The following is a 25109-nucleotide window of genomic DNA, read 5'->3' as shown; positions in this document are numbered from 1 at the left end:
TTACATATCGTCTAGAAAGTGACGTCAGGCTGCTTTAAACCACATGAGGATTGAGACCTCCCACTTACACACACTGGATAGTCTACCAATTACAAAACCTCTCTGGCTCCGGGATATTTCACACAGCCGCCCTTATGTTTTCGATTTGAGACGTTTTGTTGCAGACTTGGAGGTCAAGGTGCGCAGGATGTTGAAATTCAGGGAACATGTTTGACTGCAAGGTTGGTTTGGTTTGTTGCGTTTACTAGACAACAACCTTGACGGCTGATCCCTGCGAGGCACTCTCGATGTTCACGCCTGCAAAACCATTTTCATGCTTTTTGGAAATAGAGGGTGGATTTGTTGTGTATTATTAGGGAACAGGTGTTTCTTTAGCAGTATTCAAATATAACCCCCTTCCTTCTACCACCCTGCTTCTGGTTGGCTGTATTGTCAACTTGAGCATCAAAACAATCTCAGTTTGACGTTTCCCTTGTTGAATAAAACGAGGGAATTCATTTGTAATAAAGCGTAATAGACTGCATTGTTATACAGTGTGTATTACCATATAAAGGAGCGGCAGTTATCGCAGGTGTTCAAGTTCTATGGACTCTTCACATCGACTCCATTTGCTCAATTCAATTCCTCTTCACTTTATCATTGAATCGCTGGTCATGGAATTGTGAAATCTGATAAACCATTCTGAACTGAGCTCACCTCACCTCAGTGTAGATATAGATAATAAGCCGTTCTCTTTATTCCTGGTCTTTCTGTGATGAGTCTGGGTGTTGCCAGGATGGTTTTCTCCTGTGTCTGTGTGTAGGACTGACTGACTCACATATTGCACTTTGTCTATGTATTGCTCTGGGTTTATTTTGTATATCTTTATTGTTTTCACAGATGAAAAAATATATGATGAGAGTTAAAAGAGAAATTAAAAGTCCATGGGGCTTGTAAATCACCTTCCCCTTTCACATATTTATCAACAAATAAAGAGTAGGATTGTGATAAATAATTGTTGCAAATAAAACGAAGGAAAAGAAAACATAAGATTCAGGTAAATCAGCGGAAGAAAAAAGACATTGAAGCGAAATGCATAATCAACATGAGTTGATGTCTCTTCCTCTTCTTCATTGTGTTCCAGGTGACGCTGGGAGGCACCTTCATTGGCATCGGGAGGAAGACTCCGGACTGTCAGGGAAACACCAAGTACTTCCGCTGCAAGTTCTGTAACTTCACTTACATGGGCAGCTCCTCCTTGGAGCTGGAGCAACACTTTCTGTCTGCCCACCCGAATAAGATGAAGTCCCACCCCCCGCAGCTGCCCAATGACGACAAGCCCTCGGACAGGAGGGGGAACTGTGTGACACGGGGCGGTGGTGCGGAGGTTGCGGAACCGGGAAAGTGGGCGGACCGGGTGGCGGTCCGTGCGGAGGACGACTCGGTGGCTGGCTACTCTGTTCCAATCCGCGCCACCGACTCCCCTGGCTGGACGGGGACCGACGACGGCGCCACAGTGTTGGACTATTACTGGTGTAAGTACTGCAGCTTCAGCTGTGAGTCGCCCAGCTCACAACGCCTCCTGGAGCACTACGAGAAGAGACACAACCAGCCTGGGGGAGGAGGGACCAGGGAGGGCAGCCCAGCCGAGAGGGAACGAGGGAGCAGCAAGGCCAGGGACCGAGAGAGAGACCCTGATCGAGACCTGACCCCCCACAGCCGGAGGAAAGACAAGACAGGAATGGGTGGCACGACGGGGGCAACAGACCCAGAGACGGTGGTGACCAGCTACAATTGCCAGTTCTGTGACTTCCGCTACTCCATGAACCACGGGCCTGAGGTTATTGTGGTGGCGCCTCTGCTCCGCCACTACCAGCAGGCCCACAGCATCCATAAGTGCACCATCAAGCACTGCCCGTTCTGCCCGCGTGGCCTCTGCAGCCCCGAGAAGCACCTGGGGGAGATTTCCTACCCGTTCGCCTGCAGGAAGAGTGCCTGCTCCCACTGTGCCCGCCTCCTACTCCAGCTGTCTCCCCAGGACATCTCCCCGTCCCCCAGGCCCAGTGTCACCCACCTGTGTGACCAGTGTCCCTATGCCACCAGCGACATCGACCTGCTCCTGCTGCACTACGACAGCGCCCATGCCACCCATGGCGTGCTGGAGGTCAAGCCCGAGGAGGAGGGCGCAGAGACGGGGAGGATCTCGGCCCCCAAGGGCCCTCACGGGGAGCACTCATGCACCAAGTGCCATTTCATCACAGATGTGGAGGAGGAGATCTTCCGTCACTACAGGTGAGTAGTGGGGAGTTGAGTCTATTTGCAGACGTTGCTGACATGTTGTAGTTAGTCGACCAGTCAATTAGTTAAGCGGTTCAGCGTCACATTGTAAACCTGATTTTCATTGATAAAAATGAGTGTGGTATCATGCATCACGGCTCAGTGCTAGAGTCCAGCTAGTGTAAGCATTGTTGACATTGTTCTTCATTCAACTTTGGGTTATGAGATGATCTGTTGTGACGTTGAAGTAAATCCAGTTTTGCTCATAATGAGCAGCAGATTTGCGCTGACACACACAGTACATGTAGTTAATCAACTTTAGGGAATCGATAGTGAAATGTTAAAAGTCAAGTAATTCAATAACCCCTTTGTGGGCTTAGATTTAGTCTTGCCTTTGCCAGGTGTGTGTGTGTGTATGCATGTGTGTATGTATGTGTGAGTGTCTCTGTGCTGCCTTCCTGTGTGACTTTGTATCGGGGTGGGTTATGGAAAATACTCTGCAACTGAACCATATAATAGATAATTGAGCCACTGAAATCACTCTATTACCTTCTATTACACATCCACATAAGATATCAATTACAGAGCATTTTTCCTTTTCAGCTCAGCAGCCTGTTTAGATTCGGCTGTTTGGGAATGTATCGATAGAAGTGAGTCTTGTGCAGTAGCTCGATCCATATGTCTGCTTGAAGCCTTTACAGACGCAGTGCCAGAGCGCTGAGAAATCAATTGTGGTAAATCTAATAGAAGTGCAAAACTTGTATTTCAGGTTTTAAAAGGCTTCTAATGTTTGTAATTTCCACTTTGAAATTACCGACCTGATTTTCCCTTAACGAAAAATGTATCAACCCTGACAACAATGTCCATTAATTATAATCCACATAATAATTCACATTTCCTGTTGATCACTTGTTGGAGGCTTCATTTCTGTAATGCTTATAAAATGCTCACCCCTCTAGGCTAAGTGTTAAAGGTTGAAACAAAACAGCTAAAAGGGCCACCCTCAGTGTGTGAGAAACAGGCTCTTTCTTGAGTGTTTGTGTGATGTCCATCATGATCTGTAGACCCTGGAAGGTTTGTTCAGGTGGGCTCGGAGGGGCTCTGTTTCCAGACCCTGATGTTGCTGTGTGTGTGTCTGTCTGTGTGCCTGCTGAATAAGGTGCTTTTTGTATTCAGGCCTCATAGCCCTAATGCACAGAGGAGAGAGCAGAAATCAGACCTGCTTCTGCTGGGGTTCCCAGGAGATACTCCGCCTCAAACACTGTGTGTGTGTGTGTGTGTGTGTGTGTGTGTGTGTGTGTGTGTGTGTGTGTGTGTGTGTGTGTGTGTGTGTGTGTGTGTGTGTGTGTGTGTGTGTGTGTGTGTGTGTGTGTGTGTGTGTGTGTGTGTGCTCGTGCGCGGGATGGAATCAGTACCTGGAATGGAATTAATGGAACGGAATGGTTTCCATATGTTTGATGTGTTTGATACCGGTCCATTGATTCCATTTCAGGCATTACAATTAGCCCATCCTCCTATAGCTCCTCCCACCAGCCTCCACTGCTGCATGTGTACAAATACATGTTGTTTCCACCTCTGTTTTGTATTCGTCTCTGTGTCTTTGTACATATTACACTCTGTTCCATTCAACTACAATATATACCTGGAGATGTGGTGTGTGTCTGTGAGTTAGCTTGTCGTGCATGATGTCTGGTGTGCAGGAAGAGTAAAACTTACCGCATGTTCCCAATTGAAACAGTTTACACATATATTATGATGACATTTTTTTATGTTTTTGATCATATTGGTCTTCGGCAGGTTTTTTCCGTTTGTTCGTGCACACACATTCTTTACGCCCCTTGGTCGGTGATTGGTCAGCAGTATTACTCCTTCAGTCTTAAAGGAAGTGTTTGTTGTTATTCAATGAGAGACAACTAGTTTTTCATGCACATTTTTTCACTTGAGGAATACTGCTCCAAACATGTAAAATTGCACGACTAAGACCTACCTGGGGGAAAAAAACGTTAAAATGAATGACACAATTCTTGATTTATCTTAAGTTAATTCTGACTATTTTGAGGAAGTGTTTCTGGCTATGTTGTTGCTACGGTGGCTCAAGAGGGACAAACAACAGGAATATTTACGCTTTTTTCTCGCTTCCAAGCGAAGGTCTTTAAGGAGTACGAGTGCACAGATGGTTGCTTCTCCTAGCCGAGTTATGCTAGGAGCAAAGCAAACCTATGTACTGCATGCAGACGCCTTAGTGGCCTGCTCTGGTCTGGCTCTGTGCTGTAGATTTATGTGCTGGTCACCACCTCACTCACCTCCAGACCCCCACCCACCCTGCAGCCTGGACGTGAACACCATACTGATGCTGAGCCGTCTAACACACACACACACACACACACACACACACACACACACACACACACACACACACACACACACACACACACACACACACACACACACACACACACACACACACACACACACACACACACACACACACACACACACACAGCCTACCCACCCTGTCTGAGGCCATCCCTATAAATCAACCTTCAGTGAGAGCAGAGCAGAGCAGAGCAGAGGGGGAACATTCTCCATCTTTTCTTAAGGAACAATGAAGAGATGAAGAGGTGTATCATAGTGTAATATTGAGCAGCACAGAACACACACACATGTTACATTCTCAGTCAGCCTTTAGGGCTTACAGCATCGTTACCCTGCACAGCACCGGTATGGAAGACTTCCACTGTAACATGTTTTACCCCCAGCCTCTCCAGCTCAGATCTCCCAGTTCAGTTCAGTCCCCCCAACCTCTCCAGTTCAGTCCCCCCCAGCCTCTCCAAACCTTCCATAACAAAGCCATCCCCAACAGAGACACTGCCCACAAAATGAGGTGGAAACTGAGCTGCAGTTTCTAACCTCCTGCCAATTGTATGACCATACTAGAGACACATATTTCCTTCAGATTACACAAACCCACAAAGAATTCAAAAACAAATCCAATTTTGATAAACTCCCATATCTATTGGGTGAAATACCACAGTGTGCAATCACAGCAGCAAGATTTGGGCAACCAGTGAAGAACAACCACCATTGTAAATACAACCTATATTTATGTTTATTTATTTTCCCTTTTGTTCTTTAACTATTTGCGCATGATTACAACACTGTATTAAGACATAATATGACATTTGAAATATCTATTTCACTTGCTTTGGCAATGTAAACATATGTTTCCCATGCCAATAAAGCCCCTTAAATTGAAATTGAATTTAGAGAGAGGAGGAGAAAGAGAGTAGGAGAGAGATAGGGGATAGAGAGAGAGACAGAGTATAGAGAGAGAGAGAGAGAGAGAGATAGGGGATAGAGAGAGAGAGAGAGAGATAGGGTATAGAGAGAGATAGAGGGGATAGAGAGAAAGAGAGAGAGAGAGAGAGATAGAGAGGGGGGGTAGAGAGAGAGAGAGAGGGGGGATAGAGAGAGAGAGGGGATAGAGAGAGAGGGAGAGAGAGAGGGTATAGAGAGAGAGATAAAAAGGGGATAGAGAGAGAGAGAGAGAGGAGGAGAATAGACTTGCCAAAACGCCATCTTGCTCTGTCCTAAATCATCCACTAGTGTATGACTGCAGCTAGCCTTGTACAGACAGATACATCTGGACTGGCAAAAAAACATTTGGCTGGGTGTGTGTGCGTGCGTGCGTGTGTAGATGCGTGTGTGTGTGCACCACATTTATTTGTGTGTGGTGGTGGGGATTCTTGAACGTGTGTTCACATCAACATTTACTTGTTTTCAAATCAATTGCAATTTCCTCAAATATCCTAGGGAAGAGTGGGATAAGGTGAGCCAAAGGGGTAAGTTGAGCCACCCTTGTTTCTAGGAAGCCATACACAAAATTAATCATTTGACCAAATATTTAGGAAGAGGTCATCATTTCGTGGAGTCTGTGAAGGAAGAAACCATTAAAAAGTGGTTAGCAAGTTAGGTCCATAAAACTGATTTTCACAGAGCCAAATTAATGTATTGTTTTAGAGGTTTTATGATGCTTGTATCTAAAAAGTAGATACTTTTAAGATTGTTCTATACTGTACATCAGTTGGGGTGTCTAAAAGTTTCAATATGAGCTCCTAAACCTAGCATGAACGTGCATCATTTTAATTGTGTGGGCTAATATAGTCAAAATGTTTGCCCTTTCGTAAGTTGAACTTTTTTGATTGTGTTGAATTGTGTTTGGGAAATAAAGATGGACATGGTTTTAAAAAGGTAGTGGTAATATTTCATTCAATACAGACATACAGTTGAAGTCGGAAGTTTACATACACTTAGGATGGAGTCATTAAAACTTGTTTTTCAACCACTCCACAAATGTCTTGTTAACAAACTATAGTTTTGGCAAGTCAGTTAGGACATCTACTTTGTACATGACACAAGACATTTTTCCGTTCAATTGTTTACAGACAGAATATTTCACTTATAATTCACTGCATCACAATTCCAGTGGGTCAGAAGTTTACATACACTAAATTGAAAGTGGCTTTAAACAGCTTGGAAAATTCCAGAAAATGATGTCATGGCTTTAGAAGCTTCTGATAGGCTAATTGACATAATTTGAGTCATTTGGAGGTGTACCTGTGGATGTATTTCAAGGCCTACCTTCAAACTCAAGTGCCTCTTTGCTTGACATCATGGGAAAATCAAAAGAAATGTGCCAAGACCTCAGAAAAAACATTGTACACCTCCACAAGTCTGGTTCATCCTTGGGAGCAATGTCCAAATGCCTGAAGGTACCACGTTCATCTGTACAAACAATAGTACGCAAGTATAAACACCATGGGAACACACAGCCGTCATATTGTTCAAGAAGGAGACGCGTTCTTTCTCATAGAGATGAACGTACTTTGGTGTGAAAAGTGCAAATCAATCCCAGAGCAACAGCAAAGGACCTTGTGAATATGTTGGAGGAAACAGTTGCAAAAGTATCGATATCCACAGTAAAACGAGTCCTATTGTGACATAACCTGAAAGGCCACTCAGCAAGGAAGAAGCCACTGCTCCAAAACCGCCAGAAAAAAGCCAGACTACGGTTTGCAACTGCACATGGGGACAAAGATCGTACTTTTTGAAGAAATGTCCTGTGTTGTCTGAGGAAACAAAAATGTAACTGTTCGGCCATAATGACCATCGTTATGTTTGGAAGAAAAAGGGGGAGGATTGCAAGCCGAAGAACACCATCCCAACCGTGAAGCACGGGGGTGTTAGCATCATGTTTTGGGGGTGCTTTGCTGCAGGAGGGACTGGGGGACTTCATAAAATAGATGGCGTCATGAGGAAGGAAAAGTATGTGGATATATTGAAGCAACATCTCAAGACATCAGTCAGGAAATTAAAGCTTGGTCGCAAATGGGTCTTCCAAATGGACAATGACACCAAGCATACTTCCAAAGTTGTGGCAAAATGGCTTAAGGACAACAAAGTCAATGTATTGGAGTGGCCATCACAAAGCCCTGACCTCAATCCTATAGAACATTTGTGGGCAGAACTGAAAAAGCGTGTGCGAGCAAGGAAGCCTACAAAACTTACTCAGTTACACCAGCTCTGTCAGGAGGAATGGGCCAAAATTCACCCAACTTATTGTGGGACGCTTGTGGAAGGCTACCCGAAACGTTTGACCCAAGTTAAACAATTTAAAGGCAATGATACCAAATACTAATTGAGTGTATGTAAACTTCTGACCCACTGGGAATGTGATGAAAGAAATAAAAGCTGAAATAAACCATTCTCTCTACTATTATTCTGACATTTCACATTCTTAAAATAAAGTGGTGATCCTAACTGACCTAAGACAGGGAATTTTTACTAGGATTAAATGTCAGGAATTGTGAAAAAAGGAGTTTAAATGTATTTGGATAAGGTGTATCTGAACTTCCGACTTCAACTGTATGTAGGCAGCTTAACTTACCCTATCCCATTGCTCAACTTACCCCATACTCGGAGTAAGTTTTGCCAAGAGATGACTTCAAAACTGTAATGTTGACATGAATTCTGATTCTTTCCAGGGATTCACAACATCCTGAAATGTATTTAGATATCTTTGTTAGAAAGAATATTATATTTCCCTTGACAGAGTGAAGCTGAATCAAAAATAATTGCTCAACTTACCCCTCTCTCCCCAACTCTGCTTATTCAATTTATAGATATCATTGTTCTTCTCATGGCTTAAACAATTACTCAAAGGTTAAAATCATTTTTAAACCACAAAGAGACAAGACGAACAATGCATTTAAATGACTGTTAGACAGTTAGTTTAGTAAATTGGAAGGAACTTATGTTAACTTTTCCTTAATTGAATTAAATAAATTAAATTGCATTGCCTTTTCATCAATCTACCGTGGAAACAAATAAAGACTTTTCACAGCTTTGTGTAAAAATAATTGCTAATACTTAAACTATTTATATGGCAGTAATTGAGCCATAAATGTCGGTATTCTATTTGAAGACACACCTCAATTAAACCACCTCATTATTCCCAGTTCTGTAATTTGTTAAATTTAGAGTGGGTACGAGGTCATGAATAAAGCAAGAATCATTAAAAACGATTTATTCCCAAGTATGAATTTACATATTTAAATATACTGTAAAATGTCTGCATTTTAGCTGATAATGTGGTGCTTATTTGAAACTTTAAAGAATATTTTGTTGAACAGCATTACAGTTTTGTAAAACAAAATGTAAACTTTTATGTATCAGTGGTGTCTTAGTCTGACCCTAATCCAATCAATAAACAACATCAATCCATATGCATTTTAGCAGAAACAATATCTGGCAAATGATAGTCTACTGTAATTCTATTTTACAGCCAGGGAACATCCAGAGAAGAGCCCGTTACACCACGTCCCTGGGCTAGCCAATGATCAAATTTCGGTTTTGGGTCGACAGAAATATTTGTGTTTGCTGTCAGTGAGGTCGGCAGAGGAGAGGATAGCGATTTATGTTGGACTCAGGCTGTCCTTTATGTGTGTGAGCTGTTGCTGCCTTCAGTAGTGAGGGAGAAAAAAAGAGAATGAAAGAAAAGTAGGAGCGAGAGAGAGGGAGAGAGAGATAAATAGAGAGAGAGGGAGAAGGAGCTGTTTGTCTTCTCATTTTAAAGCGTAATGATAAGTGAAAGTGTCTGCGGCTGGAAGGACTGGCCGTGGAGGAGGCTCTGTCTCTATCGCTCACCATAACTCCCCTGTAATAAAACCACGGAAAACAACCAGTGTGTCTCAGGTTGCACACTTGTCCGTTTATTCTCATGAAGCTGTAATTGAATTTGTATGTAATGTTGTTTGTTTTCTGGTCTTGGAGGAAAATAGTTGTTGAAGAAAACCGCGCTACGCTAGCCCAGAGGATAGGTGCGTTGGCTGACTGTGTGCGATGTGAGTTATGAAACGTATGCTGGTCTGTGTGTGTGTGTGTGTGGGCGTCGAGCGTGCGTGCATGTGTCTGTCTCTGTGTGTCTTATTTTGTGTATGTGCGTGAGAGTACATGCTAGTATACTGTAGATTTTCCGCACTATCACAAGTATGCTTGTGGCCTTGTGTGTGTGACAGGGTTCTACAGTGCAAACATTTTACTTGCATATGCGCCTAAATATTTTGCTGTGCGACCTGGAATTTTTATTTAGGAGCACCAGTGCGCCTATAAAAATGAAGGATTCTAGCGCTATTACATCAAACATTTAATGTGGTGCTCCTAAATGTCTTTGTATGCGCCTACATTTTTCCACTTAGGCTCACACGTGCTCCTTGTAAAAAAGGTCCGCGTAGAGCCTTGTGTGAGTGAGTATGTGTGTGCATGTGTTTGGGGGGTTGAGAGCGTATTATTGGATGCGCTGCTACATTGAAAAATCACAGATGTTCAGGACATTCATTAGAGGCATAGCTGGCCTCTTGGCCTGGTGCAGCGGTCCTTTGAGATGTAAACAGTACAGATAATCAGAGAAGCCTGCCTGCAGAGACTACACACACACACACACACACACACACACACACACACACACACACACACACACACCTATGTGTGCTGGATTCCAAGGGCTTTGATCTTGTTCCTCTGCCCCTGTGTCTGACTTTAAGCGAACTCATTGACACACTGCATGCTGGGAAAACAGACTCTTCTTGATGATGAAAGCCTGTCTCTCCTCACTTCTTCCTGGTTTGTAGTTGGGGCATGAGCAAGAGGGCGTCGGAACGTTTAGTACAGTCTAGAGCTACAGCGTATTTTCTAGGTTCTCTAGGGTCTGAATAGGTGTGTAGGCTGAGTGTGTGAGTGATGAAACGAATGCTGGCGTGTGTGTGTGCGTGCGTGCGTGCATGCATGTGTGTGTTTGTGTGTTTCTGTTTGTCTCATTGTGTGTATGTGCGTGAGAGTACATGCTGATATAGATTTTCCTCACTATTGCAAGTGTGCTTGTTGGCCCCGTGTTTCAAGTTGCAAATGCTTACTTCCAGGTTCCTTCTCGACAATGCTACAACATTAAGAAATAATAAAATATAAGAATACGAACATAAAGTAAATATCTTCGGTAGAATATAAGACATTTTTTAGCGTAAGTCTAATACAGGAAGACACAATTTATAGTCCAAGTGGGAATAGGGGGGCAAATGTATACATTGTGAAGTATTTGGCAATAATAGTAAGAGACTGGTAGCATCAGTTGTGATGTATGTGTAGCATGAATGTATATGTGTGTGTGTATTGTGTGTGTGGATGAGTGTGTGTGTACTAAGTGTTGTCACAATACCAGAATTTTGACTTCGATACCAAAATCACGTCTAGTTTCATGATACTCGATACCATCACGGTATTTGATACCACAACGATAGCAAAACAATACCGCAACAAAACAAGAAGGCAAATTAGCACTTTATCCAGACAAATAAACGCAACTACTGCTCTGTTCAATCGTTGGGCATCTTTGAGTTCAATATCATTACATTTTACAATGTTTATGTAAATTATTTTGCATTAATTTAATCAATTATACAACCAATTTGACTTTGTTTTTACCAATCTACCTACAAGAAAACATTTAGTTGAATGGTAAATCTATATTGATAAACTAGGTAAATCAAGATGTGGTTCTATTCACAATACAGGTGAATTAGTATTATTCAATAGGAGTGTGTGCATGCAGTGAGTTATTGAGCTTGTTTTAGCTGATATCATGGGGCTACAGATGACAAACAATCCCTTACATTTAGGAATTATTTTATTGTCAACTGTGAAGAGAACATATTCTTTTATTGTCAACTGTGAAGAGAACATATTCTTTTATTGTCAACTGCGAAGAGAACATATTATTTTATTGTCAACTGTGAAGAGAACATATTATTTTATTGTCAACTGCGAAGAGAACATATTATTTTATTGTCAACTGTGAAGAGAACATATTATTTTATTGTCAACTGCGAAGAGAACATATTATTTTATTGTCAACTGTGAAGAGAACATATTATTTTATTGTCAACTGCGAAGAGAACATATTATTTTATTGTCAACTGTGAAGAGAACATATTATTTTATTGTCAACTGTGAAGAGAACATATTATTTTATTGTCAACTGTGAAGAGAACATATTATTTTATTGTCAACTGTGAAGAGAACATATTATTTTATTGTCAACTGTGAAGAGAACATATTATTTTATTGTCAACTGTGAAGAGAACATATTATTTTATTGTCAACTGCGAAGAGAACATATTATTTTATTGTCAACTGTGAAGAGAACATATTATTTTATTGTCAACTGTGAAGAGAACATATTATTTTATTGTCAACTGTGAAGAGAACATATTATTTTATTGTCAACTGCGAAGAGAACATATTATTTTATTGTCAACTGTGAAGAGAACATATTATTTTATTGTCAACTGCTAGGAGAACATATTATTTTATTGTCAACTGCGAAGAGAACATATTATTTTATTGTCAACTGCTAGGAGAACATATTATTTTATTGTCAACTGCGAAGAGAACATATTATTTTATTGTCAACTGCGAAGAGAACATATTATTTTATTGTCAACTGCGAAGAGAACATATTATTTTATTGTCAACTGTGAAGAGAACATATTATTTTATTGTCAACTGCTAGGAGAACATATTATTTTATTGTCAACTGCTAGGAGAACATATTATTTTATTGTCAACTGCGAAGAGAACATATTATTTTATTGTCAACTGCTAGGAGAACATATTATTTTATTGTCAACTGCTAGGAGAACATATTATTTTATTGTCAACTGCGAAGAGAACATATTATTTTATTGTCAACTGCGAAGAGAACATATTATTTTATTGTCAACTGTGAAGAGAACATATTATTTTATTGTCAACTGTGAAGAGAACATATTATTTTATTGTCAACTGTGAAGAGAACATATTATTTTATTGTCAACTGTGAAGAGAACATATTATTTTATTGTCAACTGCGAAGAGAACATATTATTTTATTGTCAACTGCGAAGAGAACATATTATTTTATTGTCAACTGTGAAGAGAACATATTATTTTATTGTCAACTGTGAAGAGAACATATTATTTTATTGTCAACTGTGAAGAGAACATATTATTTTATTGTCAACTGCGAAGAGAACATATTATTTTATTGTCAACTGCGAAGAGAACATATTATTTTATTGTCAACTGTGAAGAGAACATATTATTTTATTGTCAACTGCTAGGAGAACATATTATTTTATTGTCAACTGCTAGGAGAACATATTATTTTATTGTCAACTGCGAAGAGAACATATTATTTTATTGTCAACTGCGAAGAGAACATATTATTTTATTGTCAACTGCGAAGAGAACATATTATTTTATTGTCAACTGCGAAGAGAACATATTATTTTATTGTCAACTGCGAAGAGAACATATTATTTTATTGTCAACTGTGAAGAGAACATATTATTTTATTGTCAACTGTGAAGAGAACATATTATTTTATTGTCAACTGTGAAGAGAACATATTATTTTATTGTCAACTGCTAGGAGAACATATTATTTTATTGTCAACTGCGAAGAGAACATATTATTTTATTGTCAACTGCTAGGAGAACATATTATTTTATTGTCAACTGTGAAGAGAACATATTATTTTATTGTCAACTGTGAAGAGAACATATTATTTTATTGTCAACTGCGAAGAGAACATATTATTTTATTGTCAACTGTGAAGAGAACATATTATTTTATTGTCAACTGCGAAGAGAACATATTATTTTATTGTCAACTGTGAAGAGAACATATTATTTTATTGTCAACTGCTAGGAGAACATATTATTTTATTGTCAACTGCGAAGAGAACATATTATTTTATTGTCAACTGCTAGGAGAACATATTATTTTATTGTCAACTGCGAAGAGAACATATTATTTTATTGTCAACTGCGAAGAGAACATATTCTTTTATTGTCAACTGTGAAGAGAACATATTATTTTATTGTCAACTGCTAGGAGAACATATTATTTTATTGTCAACTGTGAAGAGAACATATTATTTTATTGTCAACTGTGAAGAGAACATATTATTTTATTGTCAACTGTGAAGAGAACATATTATTTTATTGTCAACTGCTAGGAGAACATATTATTTTATTGTCAACTGCTAGGAGAACATATTATTTTATTGTCAACTGCTAGGAGAACATATTATTTTATTGTCAACTGCTAGGAGAACATATTATTTTATTGTCAACTGTGAAGAGAACATATTATTTTATTGTCAACTGCTAGGAGAACATATTATTTTATTGTCAACTGTGAAGAGAACATATTATTTTATTGTCAACTGCTAGGAGAACATATTATTTTATTGTCAACTGCTAGGAGAACATATTATTTTATTGTCAACTGTGAAGAGAACATATTATTTTATTGTCAACTGTGAAGAGAACATATTATTTTATTGTCAACTGCTAGGAGAACATATTATTTTATTGTCAACTGTGAAGAGAACATATTATTTTATTGTCAACTGCTAGGAGAACATATTATTTTATTGTCAACTGTGAAGAGAACATATTCTTTTATTGTCAACTGCTAGGAGAACATATTATTTTATTGTCAACTGTGAAGAGAACATATTCTTTTATTGTCAACTGCTAGGAGAACATATTATTTTATTGTCAACTGTGAAGAGAACATATTCTTTTATTGTCAACTGCTAGGAGAACATATTATTTTATTGTCAACTGTGAAGAGAACATATTATTTTATTGTCAACTGTGAAGAGAACATATTATTTTATTGTCAACTGCTAGGAGAACATATTATTTTATTGTCAACTGTGAAGAGAACATATTATTTTATTGTCAACTGTGAAGAGAACATATTATTTTATTGTCAACTGCTAGGAGAACATATTATTTTATTGTCAACTGTGAAGAGAACATATTATTTTATTGTCAACTGCTAGGAGAACATATTATTTTATTGTCAACTGTGAAGAGAACATATTCTTTTATTGTCAACTGCTAGGAGAACATATTATTTTATTGTCAACTGTGAAGAGAACATATTATTTTATTGTCAACTGTGAAGAGAACATATTATTTTATTGTCAACTGTGAAGAGAACATATTATTTTATTGTCAACTGCTAGGAGAACATATTATTTTATTGTCAACTGTGAAGAGAACATATTATTTTATTGTCAACTGGGAAGAGAACATATTATTTTATTGTCAACTGCTAGGAGAACATATTATTTTATTGTCAACTGCTAGGAGAACATATTATTTTATTGTCAACTGTGAAGAGAACATATTATTTTATTGTCAACTGTGAAGAGAACATATTATTTTATTGTCAACTGTGAAGAGAACATATTATTTTATTGTCAACTGCTAGGAGAACATATTATTTTATTGTCAACTGTGAAGAGAACATATTATTTTATTGTCAACTGTGAAGAGAACATATTATTTTATTGTCAACTGCTAGGAGAACATATTATTTTATTGTCAACTGCTAGGAGAACATATTATTTTATTGTCAACTGTGAAGAGAACATATTCTTTTATTGTCAACTGCTAGGAGAACATATTATTTTATTGTCAACTGTGAAGAGAACATATTATTTTATTGTCAACTGTGAAGAGAACATATTCTTTTATTGTCAACTGCTAGGAGAACATATTATTTTATTGTCAACTGCTAGGAGAACATATTATTTTATTGTCAACTGCTAGGAGAACATATTATTTTATTGTCAACTGTGAAGAGAACATATTATTTTATTGTCAACTGTGAAGAGAACATATTATTTTATTGTCAACTGTGAAGAGAACATATTATTTTATTGTCAACTGCTAGGAGAACATATTATTTTATTGTCAACTGCTAGGAGAACATATTATTTTATTGTCAACTGTGAAGAGAACATATTCTTTTATTGTCAACTGCTAGGAGAACATATTATTTTATTGTCAACTGCTAGGAGAACATATTATTTTATTGTCAACTGCTAGGAGAACATATTATTTTATTGTCAACTGTGAAGAGAACATATTATTTTATTGTCAACTGTGAAGAGAACATATTATTTTATTGTCAACTGTGAAGAGAACATATTATTTTATTGTCAACTGTGAAGAGAACATATTATTTTATTGTCAACTGTGAAGAGAACATATTATTTTATTGTCAACTGTGAAGAGAACATATTATTTTATTGTCAACTGTGAAGAGAACATATTATTTTATTGTCAACTGTGAAGAGAACATATTATTTTATTGTCAACTGTGAAGAGAACATATTATTTTATTGTCAACTGCTAGGAGAACATATTATTTTATTGTCAACTGTGAAGAGAACATATTATTTTATTGTCAACTGTGAAGAGAACATATTATTTTATTGTCAACTGTGAAGAGAACATATTATTTTATTGTCAACTGTGAAGAGAACATATTATTTTATTGTCAACTGTGAAGAGAACATATTATTTTATTGTCAACTGTGAAGAGAACATATTATTTTATTGTCAACTGTGAAGAGAACATATTATTTTATTGTCAACTGTGAAGAGAACATATTATTTTATTGTCAACTGCTAGGAGAACATATTATTTTATTGTCAACTGCTAGGAGAACATATTATTTTATTGTCAACTGCTAGGAGAACATATTATTTTATTGTCAACTGTGAAGAGAACATATTCTTTTATTGTCAACTGCTAGGAGAACATATTATTTTATTGTCAACTGCTAGGAGAACATATTATTTTATTGTCAACTGCTAGGAGAACATATTATTTTATTGTCAACTGTGAAGAGAACATATTATTTTATTGTCAACTGTGAAGAGAACATATTATTTTATTGTCAACTGTGAAGAGAACATATTATTTTATTGTCAACTGTGAAGAGAACATATTATTTTATTGTCAACTGTGAAGAGAACATATTATTTTATTGTCAACTGTGAAGAGAACATATTATTTTATTGTCAACTGCTAGGAGAACATATTATTTTATTGTCAACTGTGAAGAGAACATATTATTTTATTGTCAACTGTGAAGAGAACATATTATTTTATTGTCAACTGCTAGGAGAACATATTATTTTATTGTCAACTGTGAAGAGAACATATTATTTTATTGTCAACTGTGAAGAGAACATATTATTTTATTGTCAACTGTGAAGAGAACATATTATTTTATTGTCAACTGTGAAGAGAACATATTATTTTATTGTCAACTGTGAAGAGAACATATTATTTTATTGTCAACTGTGAAGAGAACATATTATTTTATTGTCAACTGTGAAGAGAACATATTATTTTATTGTCAACTGCTAGGAGAACATATTATTTTATTGTCAACTGCTAGGAGAACATATTATTTTATTGTCAACTGTGAAGAGAACATATTATTTTATTGTCAACTGTGAAGAGAACATATTATTTTATTGTCAACTGCTAGGAGAACATATTATTTTATTGTCAACTGCTAGGAGAACATATTATTTTATTGTCAACTGTGAAGAGAACATATTATTTTATTGTCAACTGTGAAGAGAACATATTATTTTATTGTCAACTGCTAGGAGAACATATTATTTTATTGTCAACTGCTAGGAGAACATATTATTTTATTGTCAACTGTGAAGAGAACATATTATTTTATTGTCAACTGCTAGGAGAACATATTATTTTATTGTCAACTGTGAAGAGAACATATTATTTTATTGTCAACTGCTAGGAGAACATATTATTTTATTGTCAACTGCTAGGAGAACATATTATTTTATTGTCAACTGTGAAGAGAACATATTATTTTATTGTCAACTGCTAGGAGAACATATTATTTTATTGTCAACTGCTAGGAGAACATATTATTTTATTGTCAACTGTGAAGAGAACATATTATTTTATTGTCAACTGCTAGGAGAACATATTATTTTATTGTCAACTGTGAAGAGAACATATTCTTTTATTTTCAACTGCTAGGAGAACATATTATTTTATTGTCAACTGTGAAGAGAACATATTCTTTTATTGTCAACTGCTAGGAGAACATATTATTTTATTGTCAACTGCTAGGAGAACATATTATTTTATTGTCAACTGCGAAGAGAACATATTATTTTATTGTCAACTGTGAAGAGAACATATTATTTTATTGTCAACTGTGAAGAGAACATATTATTTTATTGTCAACTGCTAGGAGAACATATTATTTTATTGTCAACTGCTAGGAGAACATATTATTTTATTGTCAACTGTGAAGAGAACATATTATTTTATTGTCAACTGCTAGGAGAACATATTATTTTATTGTCAACTGTGAAGAGAACATATTATTTTATTGTCAACTGCTAGGAGAACATATTATTTTATTGTCAACTGTGAAGAGAACATATTATTTTATTGTCAACTGCTAGGAGAACATATTATTTTATTGTCAACTGTGAAGAGAACATATTATTTTATTGTCAACTGCTAGGAGAACATATTATTTTATTGTCAACTGTGAAGAGAACATATTATTTTATTGTCAACTGCTAGGAGAACATATTATTTTATTGTCAACTGTGAAGAGAACATATTATTTTATTGTCAACTGCTAGGAGAACATATTATTTTATTGTCAACTGTGAAGAGAACATATTATTTTATTGTCAACTGCTATGAGAACATATTATTTTATTGTCAACTGCTAGGAGAACATATTATTTTATTGTCAACTGCTAGGAGAACATATTATTTTATTGTCAACTGTGAAGAGAACATATTATTTTATTGTCAACTGCTAGGAGAACATATTATTTTATTGTCAACTGCTAGGAGAACATATTATTTTATTGTACTGACAACCCCATTTGCATAGAAGAAGCAATCTTTTATTTTATAAACGTATGCAATGTCTCTTTAAGAAAGCAATGATGTCATTCACTATGCAGAATGTGGCTGTGGAATCTGACTTTGATGGGTTGCATGTTTCGTCACAATATTGTTTTTAATGCTTGTTTTGGATTGATGCCCGACTGAGCATTCTACTCAATACATCGTCAGTGAGCGCTGATGACGATTTCAAATGTACTCTAGACATTACTTTGGCTTGGAAATACAATGACATTCAAAATGAGGCAAATAATTAGTAGCAAAACCTTTCGTCATCATTTTGATGTCACCAGATTGCCTTTGGATGTAGTATAATGTTAGCTAGCTAGTTAAGATTGAGGGGAGGCCACTGGATATTAGCTAGCTAACGTTAGCATAGTTTTGACGAACTTTGCTAGCTAATGCCATCTGTCTAGAGTACATTTGACAACATGATAATGTTGGCAAAATTGTTTTCTACTAAATATTTGACTACTTTAGCAATGTCATGATATTTCGAGGCACTATAGTGTAATTTAGACAAAACAGTAGTTAAACACCTTCCAGAATGACTGGGCTTATCACCACTTTAGGGCACCACTATGACGCGGGGTGGCTTGAGAACGTTCCTAACAATGAGAACGTTCGTAACAATGGCATGATGCGACCAAGTGACGAAGGTGCAACCTATGAATGGAATCTAGTGGAAACCAGATGGAAGGCGAGAGAGACGAAGAAGTGAATTACTTTTTGGTGGCTAGGGACGTTTTTGGTCACAATCAGCTCAGAAATCAGCATTTTTTGCGTGATGGTTTGCACATTATCACAAACAAAGTACTATTCTAGTGAATTCAGCTGTAAGCTAGCAAGGAAAGTTAGCCTACAATTAAAGCTGGAAGCTACCGGTTTCACCTTGCATTGTGAAAGTTTTCTAGCCTGTACGGACATTGTTTTGCGAAAAGCAATGAACAGTTTCAACATTTCTACATGCCGTGTTGCATTATTCAAGTTTGTTAACATCTGTGCAGCATGAGTGGGGACTGGGGAGCTATCAATGCAGCCCAGACAGCCCTAGCAATGAATGACTAAGTGGAGCAGGCACTCTGCTCTTCGCACTATAAAGGGGCTGCGCTGATGCAGACTTGATCCTCTCAATCATGTGAAACACACTTGACAGAAGTACCACATGTAAAAAAAATTCTAGTACTGAACCGTTTTTTGGGGGGGTTGTTGAAAAAGTAACAAAGTTTCGGTATTCCGTGCAACAGTAGTGTGTGCTAAGGTGTGGAGCGTCAGTACAGGTGGCCAGTCCAGTTCAAGTGTTCATCAGTCTGATGGCTTGTAGATAGAAACTGTCTCTGAGCCTGTTGGTATCAGACCTCATGTTCTGTTATCGTCTGCCCTACGGTAATGGAGTGAGCGGCTCGGGGCTGAGGTGTGTGGGGTGCTTGACGATGCTGCGGGCCTTCCTCAGGCACTGTTTTGAGGGTGAGTATGTTTGTGGGGAGTTGAGAGCGTATTATTGGATGCGCTGCTGCGTTGAAAAATCACAGATGTTCAGGACATTCTTTAGAGGCATAGCTGGCCTCTTGGCCTGGTGCAGCGGTCCTTTGAGATGTAAACAGTACAGATAATCAGAGAAGCCTGCCTGCAGAGACTACACACACACACACACACACACACACACACACACACACACACACACACACACACACACACACACACACACACACACACACACACACACACACACACACACACACACACACACACACACACACACACAATATGCACACACACACACACACACAATATGCACACACACACACACACACACAATATGCACACACACACACACACACACACACACACACACACACACACACACACACACACAATATGCGCACACACACACACACACACACACACACACACACACACACACACACACACACACACACACACACACACACACACACACACACACACACACAATATGCACACACACACACACACACACACACACACACACACACACACACACACACACACACACACTATACACACAATATATGCACACACACACACACACCTATGCGTACTGAAATTCCAAAGGCTTTGATCTTGTTCCTTCTGCCCCTGAGTCTCTAAGCGAACACACTTCCCGCACTGCATGCTGGGGAAAACAGGCTCTTCTCGATGATGAAAGCCTGTCTCTCCTCACTTCTTCCTGATTTATAGTTAGAGCACCTTATTCTTTAGGTTCTGCTACAGGGCTTGATTGGGAACAAGCTGATTGCTGGGTTAACTGATCTCACCTGTCAGTTCAACCGATCCTGATGGCTTCCCCTTTGCTGTTACAGGTGTAAAACCTGGTTTAAGGCAGGGCTTCACATCTCTTCTACAGCTGGTGTAAATCCAAATGGAAGGACTCTATGGTGTAGTCAGTGTAAAACAGGTGAAAGACCATTATGGTGTAATTGGTGTAAAACCAGGTGGAAGACCTCTTTGGTGTAATCAGTGTAAAACCAGGTAAAAGGCCTCTATGGTTTAATCAGTGTAAAACCAGGTAGAATTCCTCTATGGTTTAATCAGTGTAAAACCAGGTAGAATACCTCTATGGTTTAATCAGTGTAAAACCAGGTAGAATACCTCTATGGTTTAATCAGTGTAAAACCAGGTAGAATACCTCTATGGTGTAATTGGTGTAAAACCAGGTAGACGTCCTCTATGGTGTAATCGGTGTAAAACCAGGTAGAAGTCCTCTATGGTGTAATCGGTGTAAACCCAGGTGGTAGACCTCTATGGTGTAATAGGTGTAAAACCAGGTGGTAGACCTCTATGGTGTAATCAGTGTAAAACCAGGTAGAAGACCTCTATGGTGTAATCAGTGTAAAACCAGGTAGAAGACCTCTATGGTGTAATCGGTGTAAAACCAGGTGGTAGACCTCTATGGTGTAATCAGTGTAAAACCAGGTGGTAGACCTCTATGGTGTAATCAGTGTAAAACCAGGTGGTAGACCTCTATGGTGTAATCAGTGTAAAACCAGGTGGTAGACCTCTATGGTGTAATCGGTGTAAAACCAGGTAGAAGACATCTATGGTGTAATCGGTGTAAAACCAGGTAGAAGACCTCTATGGTGTAAAACCAGGTAGAAGGCAGGACCTCTCGTGGCTCGAAGCCATAATGCTGACTGACAGAGACTAGAGGGAGGGAGAGAGACGCAGAGGTTGCTGTTCCTTTGTTCAGCATCTGTGAAGTGTTTAGCCAGATTACTCTGTAGAGAAGTTAGGCACACACACTCATGGAGGCATGCATGCACACAGTTACTAACATATACACAGTCACAGAGTCACACGTAGGCATGCACCGCACATGCACAGAGTAGGCACTCACGCATTCATACACACACGCACACACACACACACACTAGTGTTGCACGGTATACCTAAGCTTCGGTACTTTTTCGATACTTGAACATGGAAAAACGGTTCAGTACTAGAATTGTTATTTTCGGTGCTTCTGTCAAATATGTCTCACGTCATATATACGGATTGAGCGGATGGAGTCTGTCTACTAATTTGTTTGAATCTTCTCAAGGGGGCAGTAGTAAGCTAGCCAGGGTTTTGACAAGCAAGTGAGAGGAGAGAGAAAATGCCGACAGCATGGCTTATTTAAATGAATACATCATACATCCACGCCCGCAGCTTGTTGACCAAACTGTCTCCAAAAGTGAACTATGGGAATACGTTGCTTACAGAGCAGATGATGAGGGCCAGCCCACCGAAACAACTATGCAAAAGGTGTTACAAAGCAGTGCAGTGCAAGGGAAAATGTTTTTAAAAACTCTTTCACACATTACATTTGCATTGTAACGTTATTCTACTTGCAACTAAATTTGAAATATTTTTGAGTGACATTGCCATTAACATATACTCAGTATGACGTTCATTTGAGCATTATAATTGTTGTATGTGTATGTTGTTTTATGTGTCGAACTGCTTTGCTTTATTTTGGGCAAGTCGCAGTTGTAAATGAGAACTTGTTCTCAACTAGCCTACCTGGTTAAATAAAGGTGAAATAAAATACAAATAATATGATTACAACCCAAAAGTAATGTGAAATGCCCTCATAACTTGGCTATGACAGCGATAGATTTAGACTATGTCACGTTTGTCTGGGCTGGGCTTGCTAGCAGTAGCCGCTAGCCAGCCAGCAGCCCTTGGTGGAGCATTGCACCCTGGGAGTTGAAATGCACTTTGGGAATTGTAGTATGCTGTGTAAAATCCTTTGTATTTCTATGGTGTGTAGACTATTACAATATGCTCTAGAAGCTTCAGAAATGAGCTTCAAAGCTTTTTTAATGTTTAGAAACCAAACTATTTATTTATTTAATACAATACAATTATTTAGCTGTAATGATTAATGAATCATTGGTCCTATGTATGTCATTTCACCCAATATTATCAAATTATCCCTTGTATGTAGCAAATTACATTTTTAAACAGTTTAGATGTAATTGCACAATTATTTTGTATGCTGTGAGTCTCAGATATGGTTTTGCATAAGACAAATGTAATGTATAGGTTGTTTTCAATAAAGTTTTACAATAAGGTGTAGAACGTTCGATTTGCCTGCTGGGGGGCAAAGAGTCCCACAGCTCCGCTAAAACCATTGACAAGTGCGTGCCATTTTCAAAGGATTGTTAAATGCATTTTTACTATTTGGTTGTAATATCATCACCTCTTGAAGAGCATAGTCAGACCTACAATTGTCTGATTATTCCATGCAAAACAGTTACACACATTTAGCTCTATCATCAGAGTTAAACAGCAAGTAACTGCAACAACTGATCATGTCATTTCAGAGACGTAGGGTAGCCTCACGATATCTCTCAATATTAGCCACCATTAATTGGATATTTGAGTGATATAAAAAAAAAAACTATACCTGACAAGTATGAGTGGTTTAGGTTCATTTCCCGCCCTTTGTGGGCTTTGCTTGTCAAGCAGCTGATGGGCACATGCAAACAAGGGGATAAATAGAAAGCCATCTTCCATAAAAAATGAAAACATCTGTATTTTTTTTCTTCTTCAATTATTCATCACTATGATCATCATCAGTTTTATTTTCTTTGCCAAGTCCATCGTGACCTAATGTAATTGTTTCTCAAACCAACATAGCTAGCGAAGTTAGCTAACATGTTCCCATGTTCAATATTTTTTTTAAGAGTGTTTAATTACGGTTACTGCTGACAGACATGATTTATGGACCACTTCAAATTGGTTAGCTAGCTAATAACAGATCACGTCAATATGGCTAGTTAACAAGATAACGTTCAGGGGATAAACTAGATAGCTATATCCAAATAGTATTTGATTAGCTTGCCATCTATAGTAGTGATGACAGAAATCCGACTGACAGCTTTACCAGGACGAGGACTTGCCGATGTCAAGCACTTTCAAAAAGCCTAATCTCTGTTGAAGCAAGTGAAATTGTGTTGTTTGCTTAGCTAGCTATGTATTAAATGGATAGGTACTTTCAGACATCTGAAATGACATGATCATTGATGTTTATTGATCGTGAAAAACATGCAGTTACTTGCTGTATAACTCTGATGATAGAGCTAAATGTATGCAATTGTTTTGCATGGAATTATCAAAATATTTTTCAATGTTTAATTTTTTTTTACCCAGTGGTTATTCTGTGACTAACTAATACACTTTCTTTCATTTTCTTTGCCGTGGTATCATTTCTGTATCAAGTATCGTGATACTAAACCTGGTATCGGTATTGAAGTCAAAATTCTGGTATCGTGACACACACAGACACACGTTTTTTCATCAGAAATGATGGCTTATGGGTACCTTCATGTGTGTGTAAAACCTTAGTGTTCTCATACTTTTTATTTATAGATTTTAGATGTGTATGAATGTTTTTTAAACTAAATGCTATATTCAGTATCCATTGTTTAACTGGAATGGAATGTTCGTGTCCTGTATATTTGACTGTGATATGTGGTTGTTTCACCTAGCTATCTTAAGATTAATGCAAAGGTAGGTCGATCTAGATAAGAGCATCTGCTAAATGACAAAAATGTAAGCATTTTACAAACAGATCTCATATTACCTTATTGAATTATTCATTAAATAAATAAATAAATAATATATATATATATATATACAGTACTTGTCAAAAGTTTGGACACGCCTACTCATTACAGGGTTTTTCTTTATTTTTACTATTTTCTACATTGTAGAATAATAGTGAAGACATAAAAACTATAAAATAACACATATGGAATCATGCAGTAATCAAAAAAGTATTAAACAAATCAAAATATATTTTATATTGGAGATTATTCAAAGTCACCACCCTTTGCCTTGATGACACCTTTGCGCACTCTTGGCATTCTCTCAACCAGCTTCATGAGGTAGTAAACTGTAATGCATTTCAATTAACAGGTGTGCCTTGTTAGAAGTTCATTTGTGGA

The 25109-nt window shown here is 37.7% G+C and overlaps 1 protein-coding gene across 2 annotated transcripts in view; it reads left to right on the top strand.

Moving 5' to 3' along the window:
• LOC139559369 (zinc finger transcription factor Trps1-like) overlaps positions 1–25109 on the top strand; it is a 201841-nt gene that overhangs the window by 51208 nt on the left and 125524 nt on the right. For both annotated transcript variants that reach the window (XM_071375336.1, XM_071375337.1), the window contains exon 4: positions 1124–2271. In XM_071375336.1, the coding sequence (XP_071231437.1) occupies positions 1124–2271 (1148 nt within the window). The remainder of the gene's footprint in view (positions 1–1123; positions 2272–25109) is intronic.

Source organism: Salvelinus alpinus, chromosome 29, assembly GCF_045679555.1.
Source record: "Salvelinus alpinus chromosome 29, SLU_Salpinus.1, whole genome shotgun sequence".
NCBI lineage: Eukaryota > Metazoa > Chordata > Actinopteri > Salmoniformes > Salmonidae > Salvelinus > Salvelinus alpinus.
Note: the sequence above shows the minus strand (reverse complement) of the source record. Positions and strands in the feature narration are given on the sequence as shown.